This window comes from Tachypleus tridentatus, chromosome 5, assembly GCF_004210375.1.
Source record: "Tachypleus tridentatus isolate NWPU-2018 chromosome 5, ASM421037v1, whole genome shotgun sequence".
Lineage (NCBI taxonomy): Eukaryota > Metazoa > Arthropoda > Merostomata > Xiphosura > Limulidae > Tachypleus > Tachypleus tridentatus.
This window is the reverse complement of record NC_134829.1, coordinates 29738716-29758375: the sequence shown is the minus strand read 5'-3', so window position 1 is coordinate 29758375 and position 19660 is coordinate 29738716. Positions and strand designations below refer to the sequence as shown.

The following is a 19660-nucleotide window of genomic DNA, read 5'->3' as shown; positions in this document are numbered from 1 at the left end:
TGAATACTACACCATTTTTCAATACAAGTAATACACTATTACTAAAAAATAGCACACTACATCTTACTAAATATAAAATATACACTATTACTTAAGAATAACACGGCATTTTTCACTAAATACAAATAATACGCCATTACTTAAGAATAACACCATTTTTCACTAAATACAAGTAATACACTATTAATTAAGAAAAACACGCCATTTTTAACTAAATACAAATAACACACTATTACTTAAGAATAGCACACCATTTCTTACAAAACACAAATAATACACTATTACTCAAGAATAACATACAATTTTTCATTAAATACGAATAATACAAAATTACTTAAAAATAACATACCATTTTTCACTAAATACAAGTAATACACTATTACGTAAAAAAACACACATTTTCTCAATAAATACAAGTAATACATTATTACTTAAGAATAACACACTTTTTCTATTTAAATACAAATAACATACTATTACTTAAGAATAACACATCATTTCTTAAGAATAGCACACCATTTCTTACTAAACACAAATAATACACTATTACTCAAGAATAACATACAATTTTTCATTAAATACGAATAATACAAAATTACTTAAAAATAACATACCATTTTTCACTAAATACAAGTAATACACTATTACGTAAAAAAGCACACATTTTCTCAATAAATACAAGTAATACATTATTACTTAAGAATAACACACTTTTTCTAATTAAATACAAATAACATACTATTACTTAAAAATAACATACCATTTCTAACTAAATACAAATAATACATCATTAATTAAGAATACCATACCATTTCTTACTAAATAAAAATAATGCACAATTACTTAAGAATAGTACATCATTTCTTTCTAAATACAAATAATAGATTATTACTTAAAAATAACACTCCGTTTCTCATTAAATACAAATAATAAACTATTACTTAATGATCACACACGATTTTTTACTTAATACAAGTAATACTCTATTAATTAAGAACAACACACCATTTCAAACTAATTACAACTAATACACTATTACTTAAGAATAAATCACCATTTTTCACTAAATACGAGTAATACACTATTACTTAAAAATAACATACCATTTCTCACAAAATACAAATAATACATTATTATTTAAGAATAACATCATTTCTCACTAAATACAAGTAATAAACTATTATTTAAGAATAACACACCATTTCACTAAATACAAGTAATACACTATTACTTAAGGATTACACAACGTTTCTCACTAAATACAAGGAATACACTATTACTTAAGAATAACATACCATTTCTAAATAAACACAAATAATATATTACTACTTAAAAATAACACACCGTCTTTCTCTTTATGCAAGTAATACACTGTTACTTAAAAATAACACACCCTTATTCATTGAACACAAGCAATACACTATTACTTAAGAATAACACGGCATTTTTCACTACATACAAATAATACACCACTACTTAAGTATAACACCATTCTTCATTAAATAAAAGTAATACACTATTACTTAACAATAACACACAATATTTCACTAAATACAAGTAATACATTATTACTTACGAATAACACACCTTTTCTAATTAAATACAAATAACACACTATTACTTAAGAATAACACACCATTTTTAAAAAATACAGGTAATACACAATTATTTAAGAATAACACTCTATTTTTCACTAAATACAAGTAATAAACTATTACTTAAGAATAACAAACATTTCTCACTAAATACAAGTAATAAACAATTACTCAAAAAGAACACACCATCTCTTACTAAATACATATAACACACGATAACTAAAGAATAGCACACCCTTTCTACTAAATTCAAATAATACACTATTACTTAAAAATAACACCATTTTCACTAAATACAAGTAATACATTATTACTTAAGAATAACACACTTTTTCTAATTAAATACAACTAATACACTATTACTTAAGAATAAAACACAATTTTTCACTAAATACGAGTAATACACTATTACTTAAGAATAACACACCATTTCTCACAAAATACAAATAATACATTATTATTTAAGAATAACATCATTTCTCACTAAATACAAGTAATACACTATTACTTAAGAATATCACAACATTCTTCAATAACTTCAAATAATACATCATTGCTTAAGAATAGCACACCATTTCTTAGTAAATACAAATAATATACTACTACTTAAGAATAACACACCGTTTTTCACTAAATACAAGAAATACACCGTTACTAAAGAATTACATACCATTTGTTATTAAATACAAGTAATACACTATTAATTAAGAATAACACACCACTTTTCACTAAATACAAGTAATAAACTCTTATTTAAGAATAACACACCATTTCACTAAATACAAGTAATACACTATAACTTAAGAATAGCACACCCTTTCTTACTAAATTCAAATAATACACTAGTACTTAAAAATAACACACTATTTTTCGTTAAATACAAGCTACTTGTATTAACTATTAACAAAATTAACTATTAATTTTGAATAACACACCATTTCTCACTAATTACAACTAATACACTATTACTTAACAAAAACATACCATTTCTTACCAAATACAAATAATGCACAAATACTTAAGAATATCACAACATTCTTCAATAACTTCAAATAATACATCATTGCTTAAGAATAGCACACCATTTCTTAGTAAATACAAATAATATACTACTACTTAAGAATAACACACCGTTTTTCACTAAATACAAGAAATACACCGTTACTAAAGAATTACATACCATTTGTTATTAAATACAAGTAATACACTATCACTTAAAAATAACACCCCATTTTTCACTAATTACAAATGATACACTATTACTTAAGCATTAGACACCATTTTTCAATAAATACAAGTAATACACTATTAATTAAGAACAGCACACCATTTCTCACTACATACAAGTAATACACTATTACTTAATAATAACACATTATTTCTCACTAAATACAAGTAATACACTATTAATTAATAATAACACACCTATTTTCAATAAATACAAATAATACATCGTTACTTACGAAAAGCACACAATTTCTTACTAAATACAATTAATACACTATTACTTCAGAATAACACACCGTTTTCCACTAAATACAAATAATACACTATTACTTAAGAATATCATACAATTTTTCACCAAATACAAGTAATATACTATTATTTAAGAATAACATACCATTTCTTACTAAATAAAAATAATACACTATTACTTACGAATATCACACCCTTTCGAACTCAATACAAATAATACACTATTACTTAATGATAACAAACCATTTTTTACTTAATACAAGTAATACACTATTAATTAAGAAAAACACCATTTTTTACTGAATAGAAATAATACATTATTACTCAAGAATAACATTCCATTTTTAGTAAATACAAGTAATACACTATTACTTAACAATAAGTTTGTGTTTCTTATAGCAAAGCCACATAGGGCTATCTGTTCAGCTTACCGAAGGGTATCGAACCCCTGATTTTAGCGTTGTAAATCCGGAGACATACAGCTGTACTAGCGGGGGGCGTTAAGGATAAGATAATTCTCACTAAATAGAAGTAACATACTATCACTTAAGAATAACACACCATTTTTCAACAAATCCAAATATTACACTATTACTTAAGAATAACATACCATTTCTTACTAAACACAAATAATACACTACTACTTAAGAATAACACACCGTTTCTAACTAAACACAAGTAATACACTATTAGTTAATAATAACACACCCTTTTTCGCAGAATAGAAGCAACACACTATTACTTAAGAATAACTCAGCATTTTTCACTAAAAACAAATAATACATTATCATTTAAGAACAACACCATTTCTAACTAAATACAAGTAATAATACATCATTACTTAAGAACAGCATACCATTTCTTACTAAATAAAAATAACACACTATTACTTACGAATAGCACACCATTTTTAACTCATTAAAAATAATACACTATTATTTAATGATAACAAACCATTTTTTACTTAATACAAGTAATAGTCTATTAATTAAATAAAACACATGATTTTTACTGTATACAAATAATACATTATTACTTAAGAATAACATACCATTTTTAATAAACACAAATATTACACTATTAATTAAGAATAACACAAATTTTTTAATAAACACAAGTAATACACTATTACTTAAGAATAGGATACCATTACATATTAAATGCAAATAATACACTATTACTTAAGAATAGGATACCATTACATAGTAAATGCAAATAATACACTATTACTTAAGAATAACACACCATTTTTCACTAAATAAATATATAATACATTATTACTTAAGACTAATATACTATTTTTCACTAAATACAAATGATACTCTAATACTTAAGAATAACTTGCCATTTGTCACTAAACACAAATAATATATCATTACTTAAGAATAACATATTATTTCTCATTAAATACAAATAATACATTATTATTTAAGATTAACTCACAATTTTAAATAAATATAAGTAATACAATATTAATTAGGAATAACACACCATTTCTCACTAAATGCAAATAAAAACACTATTACTTTAAAACAACACACCATTTTTCACCAAATACAAGTAATATACTATTATTTAAGAATAACATACCATTTCTTACTAAATAGAAATAGTACACTATTACTTAAGAAAAACACACCATTTTTCACTAAATATAAGTAATACATTATTACTTAAGTATAACACAACTTTTTTCACTAAATACAAGTAATACACTATAACTTAAAATAACACACCATTTCTCACTAAATAGAAGTTATACAATATCATTTAAAAAACACACCATTTTTCACGACATACAAGTAATATACTATTACTTAAGGATAACATACTATTTCTTAGTGAATACCAGCAATACATTATTACTTAAGAATAAAACACAATTTTTTACTAAATACAAAAAATACACTATTACTTAAGAATAACACACCATTTTTATTAAATACGAGTAATACACTATTACTTAAGAATAACACACCATTTCTCACGAATACAAATAATACATTATTGTCTAAGAATAACACCATTTCTCACTAAATACAAATAATACACTATTACTTTAGAGAAGCACCATTTTCACTAAATACAAGTAATACACTATTACTTAAGAATAACACAATATTTTTCACTTAATACAAGTAATACATTATTAATTAAGAATAACACACCATTTTTCACTAAATGCAAGTAGTACACTCTTACTTAACAATACCACACCATTTTTTGCTTAATTCAAATAATGCACTATTACTTAAGAATAACACCATTTTAACTGAATACAAGTAATACACTATTACCTAAGAATAACACAGAAATTTTGAATAAATATAAGTAATACACTATTACTTATGAATAACGCACCATTTTTAATAAATACAAGTAATACAGTATTACTTAAGAATAACACACCATTTCTCACTTAATATTAGGAATATACTATTACTTAAGAATAACACCATTTCTCATTAAATACAAATAACACACTGTTACTAAAGAATAACACATCATTACTTAGTGAATACAAATAATACATTATTACCTAAGAATAACACACCATTATTCACTAAATACAAGTAATACACTATTAATTAGAAATAACACACCTTTTCTCACTAAATACAAGTAATAAACTATTATTTAAGAATAACACACCATTTCACTAAATACAAGTAATACACTATTACTTAAGGATTACACAACGTTTCTCACTAAATACAAGGAATACACTATTACTTAAGAATAACATACCATTTCTAAATAAACACAAATAATATACTACTACTTAAAAATAACACACCGTCTTTCTCTTTATGCAAGTAATACACTGTTACATAAAAATAACACACCCTTATTCATTGAACACAAGCAATACACTATTACTTAAGAATAACACGGCATTTTTCACTACATACAAATAATACACCACTACTTAAGTATAACACCATTCTTCATTAAATAAAAGTAATACACTATTACTTAACAATAACACACAATATTTCACTAAATACAAGTAATACATTATTACTTAAGAATAACACACCTTTTCTAATTAAATACAAATAACACACTATTACTTAAGAATAACACACCATTTTTAAAATACAGGTAATACACTAAACTCTATTTTCACTGGATACAAGTAATAAACTATTACTTAAGAATAACAAACATTTCTCACTAAATACAAGTAATAAACAATTACTTAAGAAGAACACACCATCTCTTACTAAATACATATAACACACTATAACTTAAGAATAGCACACCCTTTCTTACTAAATTCAAATAATACACTATTACTTAAAAATAACACCATTTTCACTAAATACAAGTAATACATTATTACTTAAGAATAACACACTTTTTCTAATTAAATACAACTAATACACTATTACTTAAGAATAAAACACAATTTTTCACTAAATACGAGTAATACACTATTACTTAAGAATAACACACCATTTCTTACAAAATACAAATAATACATTATTATTTAAGAATAACATCATTTCTCACTAAATACAAGTAATACACTATTACTTAAGAATATCACAACATTCTTCAATAACTTCAAATAATACATCATTGCTTAAGAATAGCACACCATTTCTTAGTAAATACAAATAATATACTACTACTTAAGAATAACACACCGTTTTTCACTAAATACAAGAAATACACTGTTACTAAAGAATTACATACCATTTGTTATTAAATACAAGTAATACACTATTAATTAAGAATAACACACCACTTTTCACTAAATACAAGTAATAAACTCTTATTTAAGAATAACACACCATTTCACTAAATACAAGTAATACACTATAACTTAAGAATAGCACACCCTTTCTTACTAAATTCAAATAATACACTAGTACTTAAAAATAACACACTATTTTTCGTTAAATACAAGTTACTTGTATTAACTATTAACAAAATTAACTATTAATTTTGAATAACACACCATTTCTCACTAATTACAACTAATACACTATTACTTAACAAAAACATACCATTTCTTACTAAATATGCCTGGCATGGCCTAGCGCGTAAGGCGTGCGACTCGTAATCCGAGGGTCGCGGGTTCGCGCCCGCGTCGCGCTAAACATGCTCGCCCTCCGAGCCGTGGGGGTGTATAAAGTTACGGTCAATCCCCCTATTCGTTGGTAAAAGAGTAGCCCAAGAGTTGGTGGTGGGTGGTGATGACTAGCTGCCTTCCCTCTAGTCTTACACTGCGAAATTAGGGACGACTTGTGTAGATAGCCCTCGAGTAGCTTTGTTCGAAATTTCCAAACAAACAATCAAAAACTTACCAAATACAAATGCACAAATACTTAAGAATACCACACCATTTTTCACTAAATACAAGTAGTACACTATCACTTAAAAATAACACCCCATTTTTAAATAAGTACAAGTAATACACTAATAATTAAGAATAACACACCATTTTTCACTAATTAGAAATGATACACTATTACTTAAGCATTAGACACCATTTTTCAATAAATACAAGTAATACACTATTAATTAAGAACAGCACAATTCTCACTAAATGCAAGTAGTACACTATCACTTAAGAAAAAGACACCATTTATCACTAAATATAAGTAACACACTATTACTTAAGTATAAGACACCATTTTTAAATACAAATATTACACTATTATTTAAGAATAACATACCATTTCTTACTAAACACAAATATTATACTATTGCTTAAAAATAACACGCCGTGTTTCACTAAACACAAGTAATACACTATTACTTAATAATAACACACCCTTTTTCACAGAATAGAAGCAACACACTATTACTAAAGAATAACTCAGCATTTTTCACTTAATACAAATAATACATTATTATTTAAGAACAACACCATTTCTAACTAAATACAAATAATAATACATCATTACTTAAGAATAGCACATCATTTCTAACTCAATAAAAATAATACACTATTAATTAATAAAAACACACCATTTTTTACTGAATACAAATAATAAACTCTTACTTCAGAATAAAATATCATTTTTCACTAAATACAAATAATACACTATTACCTAAGAATAACAAACCATTTTTAATAAATACAAATATTAAACTATTAATTAAGAATAACACTCCATTTCTCACTAAATACAAATAATGCACTATTACTTAAGAATAGGATACCATTTCTTATTAAATACAAATAATACACTGTTATTTAAGATTAACACACCATTTTTCAATAAATACAAGTAATACACTATTAATTAAGAACAGCACACCATTTCTAACTAATTACAAATAATACACTATTGTTTAAATATAGCTCACCATTTCTTACAAAATACAAGAAATACACTATTACTTAAGAATAACACACCATTTCTCACTACATACAAGTAATACACTATTACTTAATAATAACACACCATTTCTCACTAAATACAAGTAATACACTATTAATTAATAATAACACACCATTCGTCACTAAATACAAGTAATACAGGTATTACATAAGAATAACACACTCTTTCTCACTAAATACAAGGTATACACTATTACTTAAGAATAACACAACATTTCCACCAAAGGATCTAATGCTCATAACGGTGGCATACCATTCTTTACAGAGTCGTTTTACCCTTAAAAGTTAATGTTAAATATTATTATTTCATTGTTTTACTGTTGAAGTGTTCCCCGATGAGGCAGGGGTAAGTCTTTGGATTTATATAGCTAGAATTAGGGGCTCGATTCTTCTCAGTTTACACAGGAGATAGCAGGATGTGGTTTTGCTTTAATAAAACATATACCCTTAGCACTGCCTTCTTGTAACAAAGTTGTTTATTAATAAGACACCGATTTCTCTCTAGGTACCCGTAGTTGCTATCTTATATAGGATCACGAACACAAAACAGGAAATGTTTGAAACTTAACACGTACTCAGAAGCGATGTTAAAACAGATAACTGGTATTACTTAAATTAACATTTTTGATGCGTTTCGTTAAATTTACATTATTATAGTGTTCATATCGTGTAAGGAAGAAATTGGAATTTTCAATCAGGACGGATCATTAAGTGGACTTGATCTAAACTGTCAATTGAAGGTCCAGCATACTTATCTTTTCTACTGACCAGAGGAGAGGAAGCAAGTCGGAAGCGTGTAACCGATATCAGAAGGGCTTTATCCAGCTTTGATACAAATAACGGGATTGATTGTAAATTCTTATAACCCACCCACAGTTGAAACTTCCGATATGCAACCCTGCATGCTAACCATCGGGCCACGATCTGCTGCAATTAGGAATATTAAGCTATTTTTCTTTATGGAGTTAACTTAAGTGGCATAAAAATGAGCTTCTTTGAAAAGTACTGTATTACATTCACAATTCTGTATCAACAATCTTGATTTTATTCAAATCAGTCTCTATAATTTTGGAAGATCAGCAATTTATGAGTAGCAGTATTATTATTATCAGTAGATAAACATGGCCAATCAAGAAACATATTTCCAATGAACTATCAGGTTGCAGCTCTGTATCACACACAGAAATTATTGAAGCTCAGCATATATATATTTTTATAAAGTATGGCGCATATTTCGTGACTACCGTTCCTTTTGTATACATTTATGCAGAAGCCAGAGTTTTTATAAACGTGTAACGAGCTAGCAAAAATGAATGGAATAACATGAAAAAGGTGACAATATAAAGTTCAGTATCGCTTATTTATTCCAATAAGAAATTCTGCCATAAAAGTATGAATTTCGTGAATGCTGAAAATTGATAAAACTTATTGTCGTCGATCTACTAGGGTTGTTATAAATGACTACGAAATTTCAGGAAGGTATAGTAGCTCATACATAATCTTCGTTACAAATCTTCCTCATAGGATTGAGTGTGGTCCAGTAGCGAATTCGAGGGTTTACGGTTCATGGCCTGCTGCCGCATGAACGCGCTCCATACTTTGAGTCCGCATAAAGAATGGCAGTGAAATCCCACAGTTCGGCGAGATAAAAATAGTCCAACCATCGACAGTGTGTGCTGTTGACTGTAGGTGCTTTATGCTGTACCAATAATCTTCCAGTTTTTTTTATTTCGGAATTTCGCACAAAGCTACTCGAGGGCTATATGTGCTAGCCGTCCCTAATTTAGCAGTGTAAGACTAGAGGGAAGGTAGCTAGTCATCACCACCCACCGCCAAATCTTGGGCTACTCTTTTGCCAACGAATAGTGGGATTGACCGTCACATTATAACGCCCCCACGGCTGGGAGGGCGAGCATGTTTGGCGCGACGCGGGCGCGAACTCGTGACCCTCGGATTACGAGTCGCACGCCTTACGCGCTTGGCCATGCCAGGCCCATCTACCAGTTCAAAATAAAGGATGACTATTTGCAAATTGCTTTGCGTGAAAATTCTCAGACAAACTTTCTGTCATAACGTTAGCACATAATAAAAACAGGTTGGAAGCACGATTTTTTTTTTTTCCTTTTTTGATGTATAGACCGTGAATCACGAATAAATACAATCAATCGAAAAGTTCGAGATAGATGTGCCAACTATTCACATTTAGTTAGTATAACAGAAGAAAGACATTTTGAGTCCATCCACTCATTCATCGTTCTCGATCAACTAAGTAGCATTAACTATCGAACAATAGAACTAAACGTTATTAGACATCTCGCAATATCAATGTTTAACATTTCAACTCTGTTATTATCGCTCCAGGCCATGGCAGGGCCAGGTCTTTAGGGCGTTCGACTCGCATCCTGAGGGTCGCAGGTTTGGATTCCCGACCACCCAAACATGGTGGTCTTTTCAGCCTTGGACACGTTGTAATGTTACAGTCAGTGCCACTATTCGTTGGTAAAAAATTAGTTAAACAGTTGGCGGGGAGTGGTGATGACTGTCTTCCATCTAGTTTCTCACTATTAAAGTAGGGACGGCTACAGTAGGTAACTCTGATGTAGTTTTGCGCGAAATTAAAAAAAAACAACAGTAATTGAAATCTATAATTACGGAATTTCAAAACACAAAGACTTTACTGCCCTCAAGTGGCAAAGAAACATGTCTGCGGACTTAGAACGCTATAAACAGAGTTTTGATACCCATGATAGGCAAATATCCCATTATGTAGCTTTCAAACAAACTACTGTTATTAAACGCATGCTATCCTTCGGAAAGTGGAAGATATATATCAATTTGTTATGAGCCAATAGGCATCTTTTTCCATGTTACTCTGAAGTACATACGCAACACCCCCTTTCTTTTTTACTTCCAGATGACAAATGTTATGTCTAACAATATCGTTTACTGCACTTAATTGTAACTTAAATAAATAATAATAATATTAAAAAAAAAACGTATTCGATATACAACCACTCTGGTCACTGGTTGCGAAGGTGATCAATATCTCGTGGACGAAACATAAAACGTCGATTACTGTGTACAAGGAGCTTGGGGTTCATGTTTCTTTTGTGTGTATGTGTGCATAGGAACAAATTTATTATAGTTTCAAGAGTCGGGCATAAACAGTTTTATAAAAAGAGAATCTAGCACTTCAATTATTCAATAATATAACACAGAAACAAACAGAAAGATGTACATACGTCAGTAAAATTACAAGTAATTCTGTTGTAATTTATCTCCAAATCGTATTAGCACAAGATAAGTCATAATATCATAATGTACCCAAGTATTTTTCTAAGACTTGATTGTGGGTGCTCATTAATTACTGGGAGAAAAAAAATATTTTACTTCAAGCTACCCTCATATTAGAATAATGTACTTGACCACAAGGTGTGATTTTTTTCTTCTTTTTCTCTTCTGAATATCTGATATTAACATTCATCAATGAAGTTTTTTTAAATATTAAAAACAAAATATATTGGTAGTTAGGCTTACATAATGTTATGCATATACTATCTATGATTTTATATTGGAGTTAACGACACTCTTTAAAAGGAAGGATGCTATGAAATTATATGCTTAGAATGTTGTTTTTGTGCCACTTTACAATTCACACAATTCCCTGAGTTCTAAAGCTGATTTCAATTAAGTTGATTTGTAAAATAATAATATTCTAATAGCTATTCTCTCTTTGTTAATTACTAGCTGACACGCCCTTTCCACACACTCGGAAAACAAATTGGGGGAGGAGGGGGGGATCTGATCTTCCTGTGTCACTCCCAGGTGGGGGACTAAGGTTTGGCGAGAACTAGTCCAGCTATTTATAAGCGTAAATACACACACATAGAGACTTTTGTCGAATTGTAATTTAGATTTCCTTACTACATTTAAAATAGAAAATCAAAACGTTTGTTGATTCTTCGGTCTCAGTGCATTGGAGTTAGAAAATGTTGCTAAAGCACACATTTGCAAACAGTCTCTACTGAGCTCAGTTTTACTTTTATATTGTTATATATACCTTGTGCTAATAATACAGTGTGTTAATGTTTCAGAATTATTGTATGTATAGAGATTTTAAATGTTAAACGTTTCTAAGCTTATAACACCTAACCAGAATTTACCGTCAAGATAAAACACGGACACATTGTATATCCAGTATTTGGTAATCCAGAGTCTGTAACACGATCCATAGCATATTGCTTAATAATACATAGAGCGTTATTAACTGTTAACACTAATAACCGGCGAAGCAATGAAACAAATAAGTTTCATAATCTTGTTATATAGGCTTGCATATATTGTTTACACGCAGTAAAATATTAGTTCCAAAACAATTTCACATACATTATAGACTAGTTGTAATAAACAACATTATCTTCTGCTATACAAACCTGCCAAGAAACATATTTCGCAATCTAATTTAACTGCACATTTAATACAAAGTACTTTAAAATGTTGCTAAGAACATATATAAACAACACGGTTGAATAACCTACACTAATCATGTTAACATTAGGTAATACACTTGTGACTTATATACTTCATACAAATAGATTAAACGCTAGATGGAAGTCTCTAAAATCTAAGATATTTCGAGTCCATTTAAACACCAGTGATTGGTATGGTTTATTTGAATTTCGCGCAAAGCTACACGAGGGCTATCTGCGTTAGCCGTCCTTAATTTAGCAGTGTAAGACTAGAGGTAGAGGAAAGGCAGCTAGTTATTACTACCAACTGCCAACTCTTGGGCTACTCGTTTACCAACGAAATGTGGGATTGACCACAACTTATAACGCCCCCACGGCTGAAAGAGCGAGAATATTTGGTGTGACGAGAAAAAAACCCGATGTAAACAGGAAAGTAAATCAGTTTTAAGTAACACGAAATCATAAACTGCAAAAAAATTTGATTTTTTTTTATTATAAACTACCTCAATGCCTAGTTTTGTTTTGTTTTATTTTGAATACATCATGCAGTCTTTTATTTACGAAATACAATAAATTTATTGAGTTAACATCCATAATAATAACTGCATAAAATCAAAATTTTTATTAACCATATACAACAAATATACGAACAGATCTGAGAGAATTTATCAAATATATTGTATCTACTATTTGTTTCTTTTTTGGTTTAATTTTGTCATGTTTTTCTTACCACAAAATATTTCCCATGTAGATAGTATCATAAGCAGGCATTAAATTGAATAACATTGACACTGTCACGTAGTAACTTTCCCGTTTCGAGTTGCTGCGGCTCGACATGGCCAAGCGTGTTAAGGCGTGCGACTCGTAATCTGAGGGTCGCGGGTTCGCATCCCCGTCGCGCCAAACATGCTCGCCCTTTCAGCTGTGGGGGCGTTATAATGTTACGATCAATCCCACTATTCGTTGGTAAAAGAGTAGCCCAAGAGTTGGCGGTGGGTGGTGATGACTAGCTGCCTTTCTCTCTAGTCTTACACTGCTAATTTAGGGACGGCTAGCACAGATAGCCCTCGAGTAGCTTTGTGCGAAATTCCAAAACAAAACGAGTTACTGCACATAATAAAGAAATATATATATATATTACTGGAATAAGCCGATATTGCACCATCCTGGCAACAATTTTTACTTACTTGATATGTGTGTGTGTGGCACTTTGGTTGATCAGCGGCAGGTCCGAAGGCTTAAAATGCTAAAAATCGGGTTTTGATACCCGTGGTGAACAAAGCACAGATAGCTTCGCGCTTGACAACAAACACGTTTAAGTGAGGTTGGATTGTCTTAAATAAGCACAATGTATACAGTTCAGTATTTAAGTAGGCCTATAAAAAAAACTACATAATTGTAGTTCTCTTTCACCTATCTCTTGCAGTTAAACTTAACTCGCTACAACAATACAAATTTTCATTTGTTATTTTTTGACAAACGATACAGTTTTATCATGCATGATTATCTTTATAATAAGATAGTAAAGACGTATTACCAGTACAATTAGTGACAGAATAAAGAGTCAGTTATTTGTCTTTTGTCAACCACAGCCAGTTTGACCATGAGTGTCGACTGGTCACATTCCAAACCAGCACGTTAACCGTTATCTTTAGTAGCGCTGAGCTGGCGCCACGAACCTGTTTGTCTTTCTAGCCCCGCCGGACTTAGACAGTCTGAGCGAGGAGGAACTGGGGACAGAAGTTTATTCCTGCTAATTTGGATAGATATTGAACACAGCTGTTTGGTCACTGTCCCCAGCCATTAAATTCACATCGGAGACACTTCCTCACCTAACCTCCATGCGCTGTCTACAAGTTTGTTGGCATGGAAGTTTGCCAAAGACCATTTAAAAGATGTTATCCAAACATAAATGACAAACTTGTAAAGAATGGTTAACCTGTATAATTATACCTAGTTGTTTACTGGTGGTCTGCAATTATGTTGTTATCTTCCAGAAGAAATACTAGCGGAGATAGTACACATGAGGATATGGAACGGTTCTCATTGGCTGGGCGGAGCAAAACATTGTCAATCATTTTCCATAAAGGGTGGGACAAGAAGGCTTCCTTGCGTAACATGGGCTGGCGCTACACTGGTAGCTGCCTTTATTTCTGTCAATCAGTTAAAACGGCACTCACCTAGGTTTGCCGAACGGGGAGGATGGTGTGTGTCGATGTTGCTCGTTATGGATTTAGTTAACCAACAGCTGTCGATCAAAGAGTGTTTATAGTGAACATTATGTGTTTGTTCGTCGTCTGACACTTGCTTTGTCGAACTATTAATGTATCTGTATAAACAGCGAACTGGAGAAAAAGTGTACTGGCCTTAGCTAGACGTAGTGTTGTGACGTCTAGCCTGTTTGAAACACGGTTCGTGAACGGCAGACATAATCGCTGTAACGTAGGCAACAGAGTAGCATAGCTCACCAGTGTTGTCCAACAAAAACGAATGTGAAGAACGTGATTTATAAATATTAGCCAACACTGTTTGTTGTACGATTGAAAAGTGGTGAAAAAGTTATTTAATATCAACATAGGTCTTAGGTTTAATTGCTTCTGATATAAATAATTAGCAGGCTATTGATGAAGAATGACCATGAAACCATAAGAGTAAAAGGTCACAGAAGAGGCTGCTTACTTGAAGATTCGAGCGATAAAAATAACCAAAAAACGAAAAAAAAACAAAACTGGAAGTACTGTCTAGACGTATGATGTCATATACCCAGTTTGGATATGGAGCTTACCCCTCACCTGTCCAGGTTGGTAGGATGATTCTGTGAATTTCGTGTATTATAAATACAAAAAATAAAAATGATAGATAAGTTTACTTTGTAATTGTAGTTCTAAGTTGACAACAAATTTTAAATCTATCCTCCATTTGTGACTATGTCATTTGTATAGTTTCGAGCACATGACGGCTCAATGAAGGACAAGTGCCCGTGACGTAAGTTCACTTCGTCATCAGTGTTGACTACAGACTGGCTGGTACAAAGTTTAAAATTGGTGATTCCCGGAGCTTCTTATATGCTGAAGTCCAAACTATATGTTGAATCCGCCATCTTGCATATATAAATTACCTTTAACAATGGTTATGTTATGTATTAGGACTTTTAACTTATCAAGTTGATAATGTACATAATTTATACAAGAGAGACTATTGTTTACACCAATCATATTCAGAAGATTCACCTAACGGAATAAAAAAAGGAATAAAAACACAATATATTGAAATCAAACCAGTAATCTAGCTTTCAACTACACATGCATTAAACAAAATATTGATGTTCTTGGCACAGCGGTACATTTGTGAATTTAGAGTGCTACAAACCCAGTTTGAAATACGTAGTGAGAAGAGCACAGATATTCGTGTGTGTAGCCTTGCGCTTAATAACATTCAACAACATTAGTTTCAATAACTTTAATGTTCTCTGTACTGTATGACTATATTATTAAGCAATACCATTTTTTTAAATTACAAGATTCTTCAAAACTGTTAACTTTTTTGATAAATGGGTTCAGACATGCACAAATCTCGAAACTGGAGAAATATATTTTTATGTGAAAATACACATAGTATGCCTAATTTATTATTAAGTCATGAAATATTTTCGAAAAGCCAAAATATTATTTATATACTCTGGATAGGCCATAAGCTTTTTAAAATAAGATTCGATGATAAATATAAATCATCTGTTTTGTCTACTGACAGAATTTGACTTTGTAGATTTTGAAAGTATTTCTGGAAATCCAAATGCTTTTAAGTACTGATTTAAACGCCAAAATTCGGCGGAATATTGGAAAACCAATAGGCCTAAAAGTGGTTGTAATACAAGTTAGCAGCAGATGTTTTGTTTTTTTAATCACAATCCTCTTAATTCGTTCATTGCAGCTGAATGTGTGTACGTTGGGAGAGGAGGAGGAAACATCTGCAGCTGAATTTGTTTTTATAATAATTTTACAAAGTAGTTCGGCGTAATAAACGAATATTAATTAACAATAAGTTAGGCCTAACCTTTTTAAAGTTGAACAATGTACAGGCCTAGTACTAAAAAAATACGGATGAAAAAAACGTCAACTGCTTAACAAAATTAAGCGTACGTATAAAACCATATTTTACGAATAGTTAAACTGAATGTTAGATAGCCTAACCAATTTACGTATTTAGTGAACTTATAGTAAGAATGTTTTGGTCTCCTGCCGTTTGATCTACCTTAATATCACAACATATTACGATATGTATATGTTTTTTGTTCTTTTGGTTCAGGATTTAATACAGAAATATTTAAATAATTCCAGTAGAGCAGCGTTTCTCAAACTGCGGTCCGCGAGTCATATCCTAAATTTTAAAAACTATTAAAGATATTATTTATAGAATATAAATTAGTTTAATAAATTTCAATTTATATGAATTGAAACATTTCATTTTGAAATAGAGCTTTTGATGTACACAATTTTTTCTTCTTCAAAACAACAAACATCAATAGGTTTGGAGCTCCGCGAAAATATTTTAAATTAAAGGGGGGGGCACAAGAGTTTGAGAACCGCTTCTACTGAGCAGCGTGTTCCGTGATAAAATCAAAGTGTCTTGCATGAAAAAGTGGTTGTCTTCGTTTGTTATTCACACTGAACTTAAGAGACAGTTACAAGTTTACTATGTAATCAAAATAACACTTTCCAGTTCCGCAACAACAAAGAAATGCCTACCATACACATTGCAATTCGAGTATCTGAAAATCAGCAGCTTCCTTTGTATAACATTATCAAAATATAGTAATATACTTTCAGATAAATAAATGACAGTAATTACACTTCTATGTTATATTAGCATAGTCAAAAGGATTTTGTGTGTCACATTCCATTAAACAGTACTGACTTACGTTCTCTTTTTAACTTTCTTCCTAGCTGATTGGAAATTCAGGGCAGGCAGCTCCGGCGTGTTGTGACGGCACATGGACAAGGTCTGACGGCGGACAATTCATCGCCTGCAGCTGCGGCTGTTTGCCCGTTACCATCAGCTTATGACTCCCGTTTGATTTCGTCTTACTCACAACTGGCGCCGGGAATTGGAGGTTCCCCAAGGTTGTACAATATGACACCGTGTACCTCAGATCAGAGCAGCTACGGTGTCATTCCCAGACTAAACACTCCAACATTTTGTCCGGCAACAGCATTAGTAAGTCACTGGAAAACATTAATACACACATAGAGGAAACATTGCTGAACAAATAGTTTTATTTACGTACGTATATATTTCTCGGTAAAGTGTTTGTGTGTGATTTGACTGAAGGATATAAGGTATATAGTAAGAATGTGTACAAAATAAAGCTACTATGGTTATACTAAGTGTTAAATTTAATTATTTGTAAGTCATTAATGGCTTATTACCAGTTAATATTTAACGTTAATTATGTTGATATCCATGTTAAAAAATGTGTTTAGTTGTTTTGTCTTTAACTGTTGTGAGAACTATATACGTAGTAAAATACCTTTATGTAATTCTAGAAAAGCAATTTTGGGGATGGTTTTTATGAGTTCAATAAATAATACTGTGCAAACATAGATTATGGCAGATTGAGTTAATGCAGTCTCCTGAGAGGATAATTAATATTCATAGAAATAGTATCAGAGCACGTGGAAAGATAATTAGTATCCATGTGCTCTACAAATCAGGTATACGTCCAAAACTGTAAATGGAAAGTTTATTTTAATTTACATATAATACTAACACCTTAACTTTGTAACTTTTCATTGTTTCTTAGGTTTCCTATAAACACCAACGTGTTTTGTATAAAAACACTTGGTAAAGTGCAACGTAAAATGCCTTATTTTTTAACTAAGTTTATATTATCACTTATGTACTACTGGCTCTGTCCCCTAGACTAAAACATAAATAAACTTAATAATTTTAAATATGTGTTTTTAGTAGTATAATAAGTAAATCTGGTTTCAATTAATAGTAGAAATTTAGAAAATAAATATGTTGTTAGTCTGATATCATCTTAACGAGGTGCTGTTCTGATATCATCTTAACGAGGTGCTGTTCTTAGTGTATAAAATGTTACCAGTTAAGAGGTGCATCAGTCACAGTGCTCAACACCAGATGTGTGTTTGTACACCATTTATTGAATATAACGTCTCTGCACTTTGTAACAAAACTAAATGTTACACCTTGCTGAATATTACCTGGAGAAGAGAAACAAGTGAAATCCTTTTTCCACACATACATACTCACACACACATACACGTTTTCTTATTTAATACATTTGTAAGGGTTCGCTTGGTCGTGATCCTCCGATAGAACAACATTAAGTCTACGAATTTATAAGCTAAACTCTGGGGTTTGATTTAGTATAAACAAACGATTTGGTTTGATTTATTTAGAATTTCGCGCAATGCTACACGAGGGCTATTTGCGCTAGCTGTCCCTAATTTAGCAGTGTAAGACTAGAAGGGAAGACAGCTAGTCATCACCACCCACTGCCAACTCTTGGGTTACTCTTTTACCAACGAATAGTGGGATTGACCGAACATCATAACGCCCCCACGGCTGAAAGGGCGAGCATATTTGGTGTGACGGGGATTCGAACCCGCGACCCTCAAGTTACGAGTAGAGTGCCTTAAACACCTGACCATACTGGGTCCATAAATAAACGAAGAATTGGCGGTAAAAATACGAGTTCAATAGGTCCTCGGGTAAGCAAAATAAAACATTCTACCAGA

The 19660-nt window shown here is 30.8% G+C and overlaps 2 protein-coding genes across 5 annotated transcripts in view; one reads left to right on the top strand and one right to left on the bottom strand.

The window, feature by feature from the left end:
* LOC143250826 (ankyrin repeat domain-containing protein SOWAHC-like) overlaps positions 1-17958 on the bottom strand; it is a 151606-nt gene extending 133648 nt beyond the window's left edge. Inside the window, exon 1 of one of the 2 annotated variants that reach the window (XM_076501882.1) lies at positions 17818-17958. The gene's annotated coding sequence lies outside the window, so the exon portion shown is untranslated. Of the gene's footprint in view, positions 1-14086; positions 14928-17817 lie in introns of those variants that run through there. The other variant, XM_076501880.1, reaches the window with a different exon arrangement.
* The window catches only part of LOC143250827 (Iroquois homeobox protein 5a-like), a 56117-nt gene continuing 54305 nt past the window's right edge, over positions 17849-19660 (top strand). For 2 of the 3 annotated variants that reach the window (XM_076501885.1, XM_076501883.1), the window contains exon 1: positions 17979-18113. In XM_076501885.1, coding sequence (XP_076358000.1) covers positions 18030-18113 — 84 coding nt within the window. In that variant the 5' untranslated portion in view covers positions 17979-18029. Of the gene's footprint in view, positions 18114-19660 lie in introns of all 3 variants that reach the window. The other variant, XM_076501884.1, reaches the window with a different exon arrangement.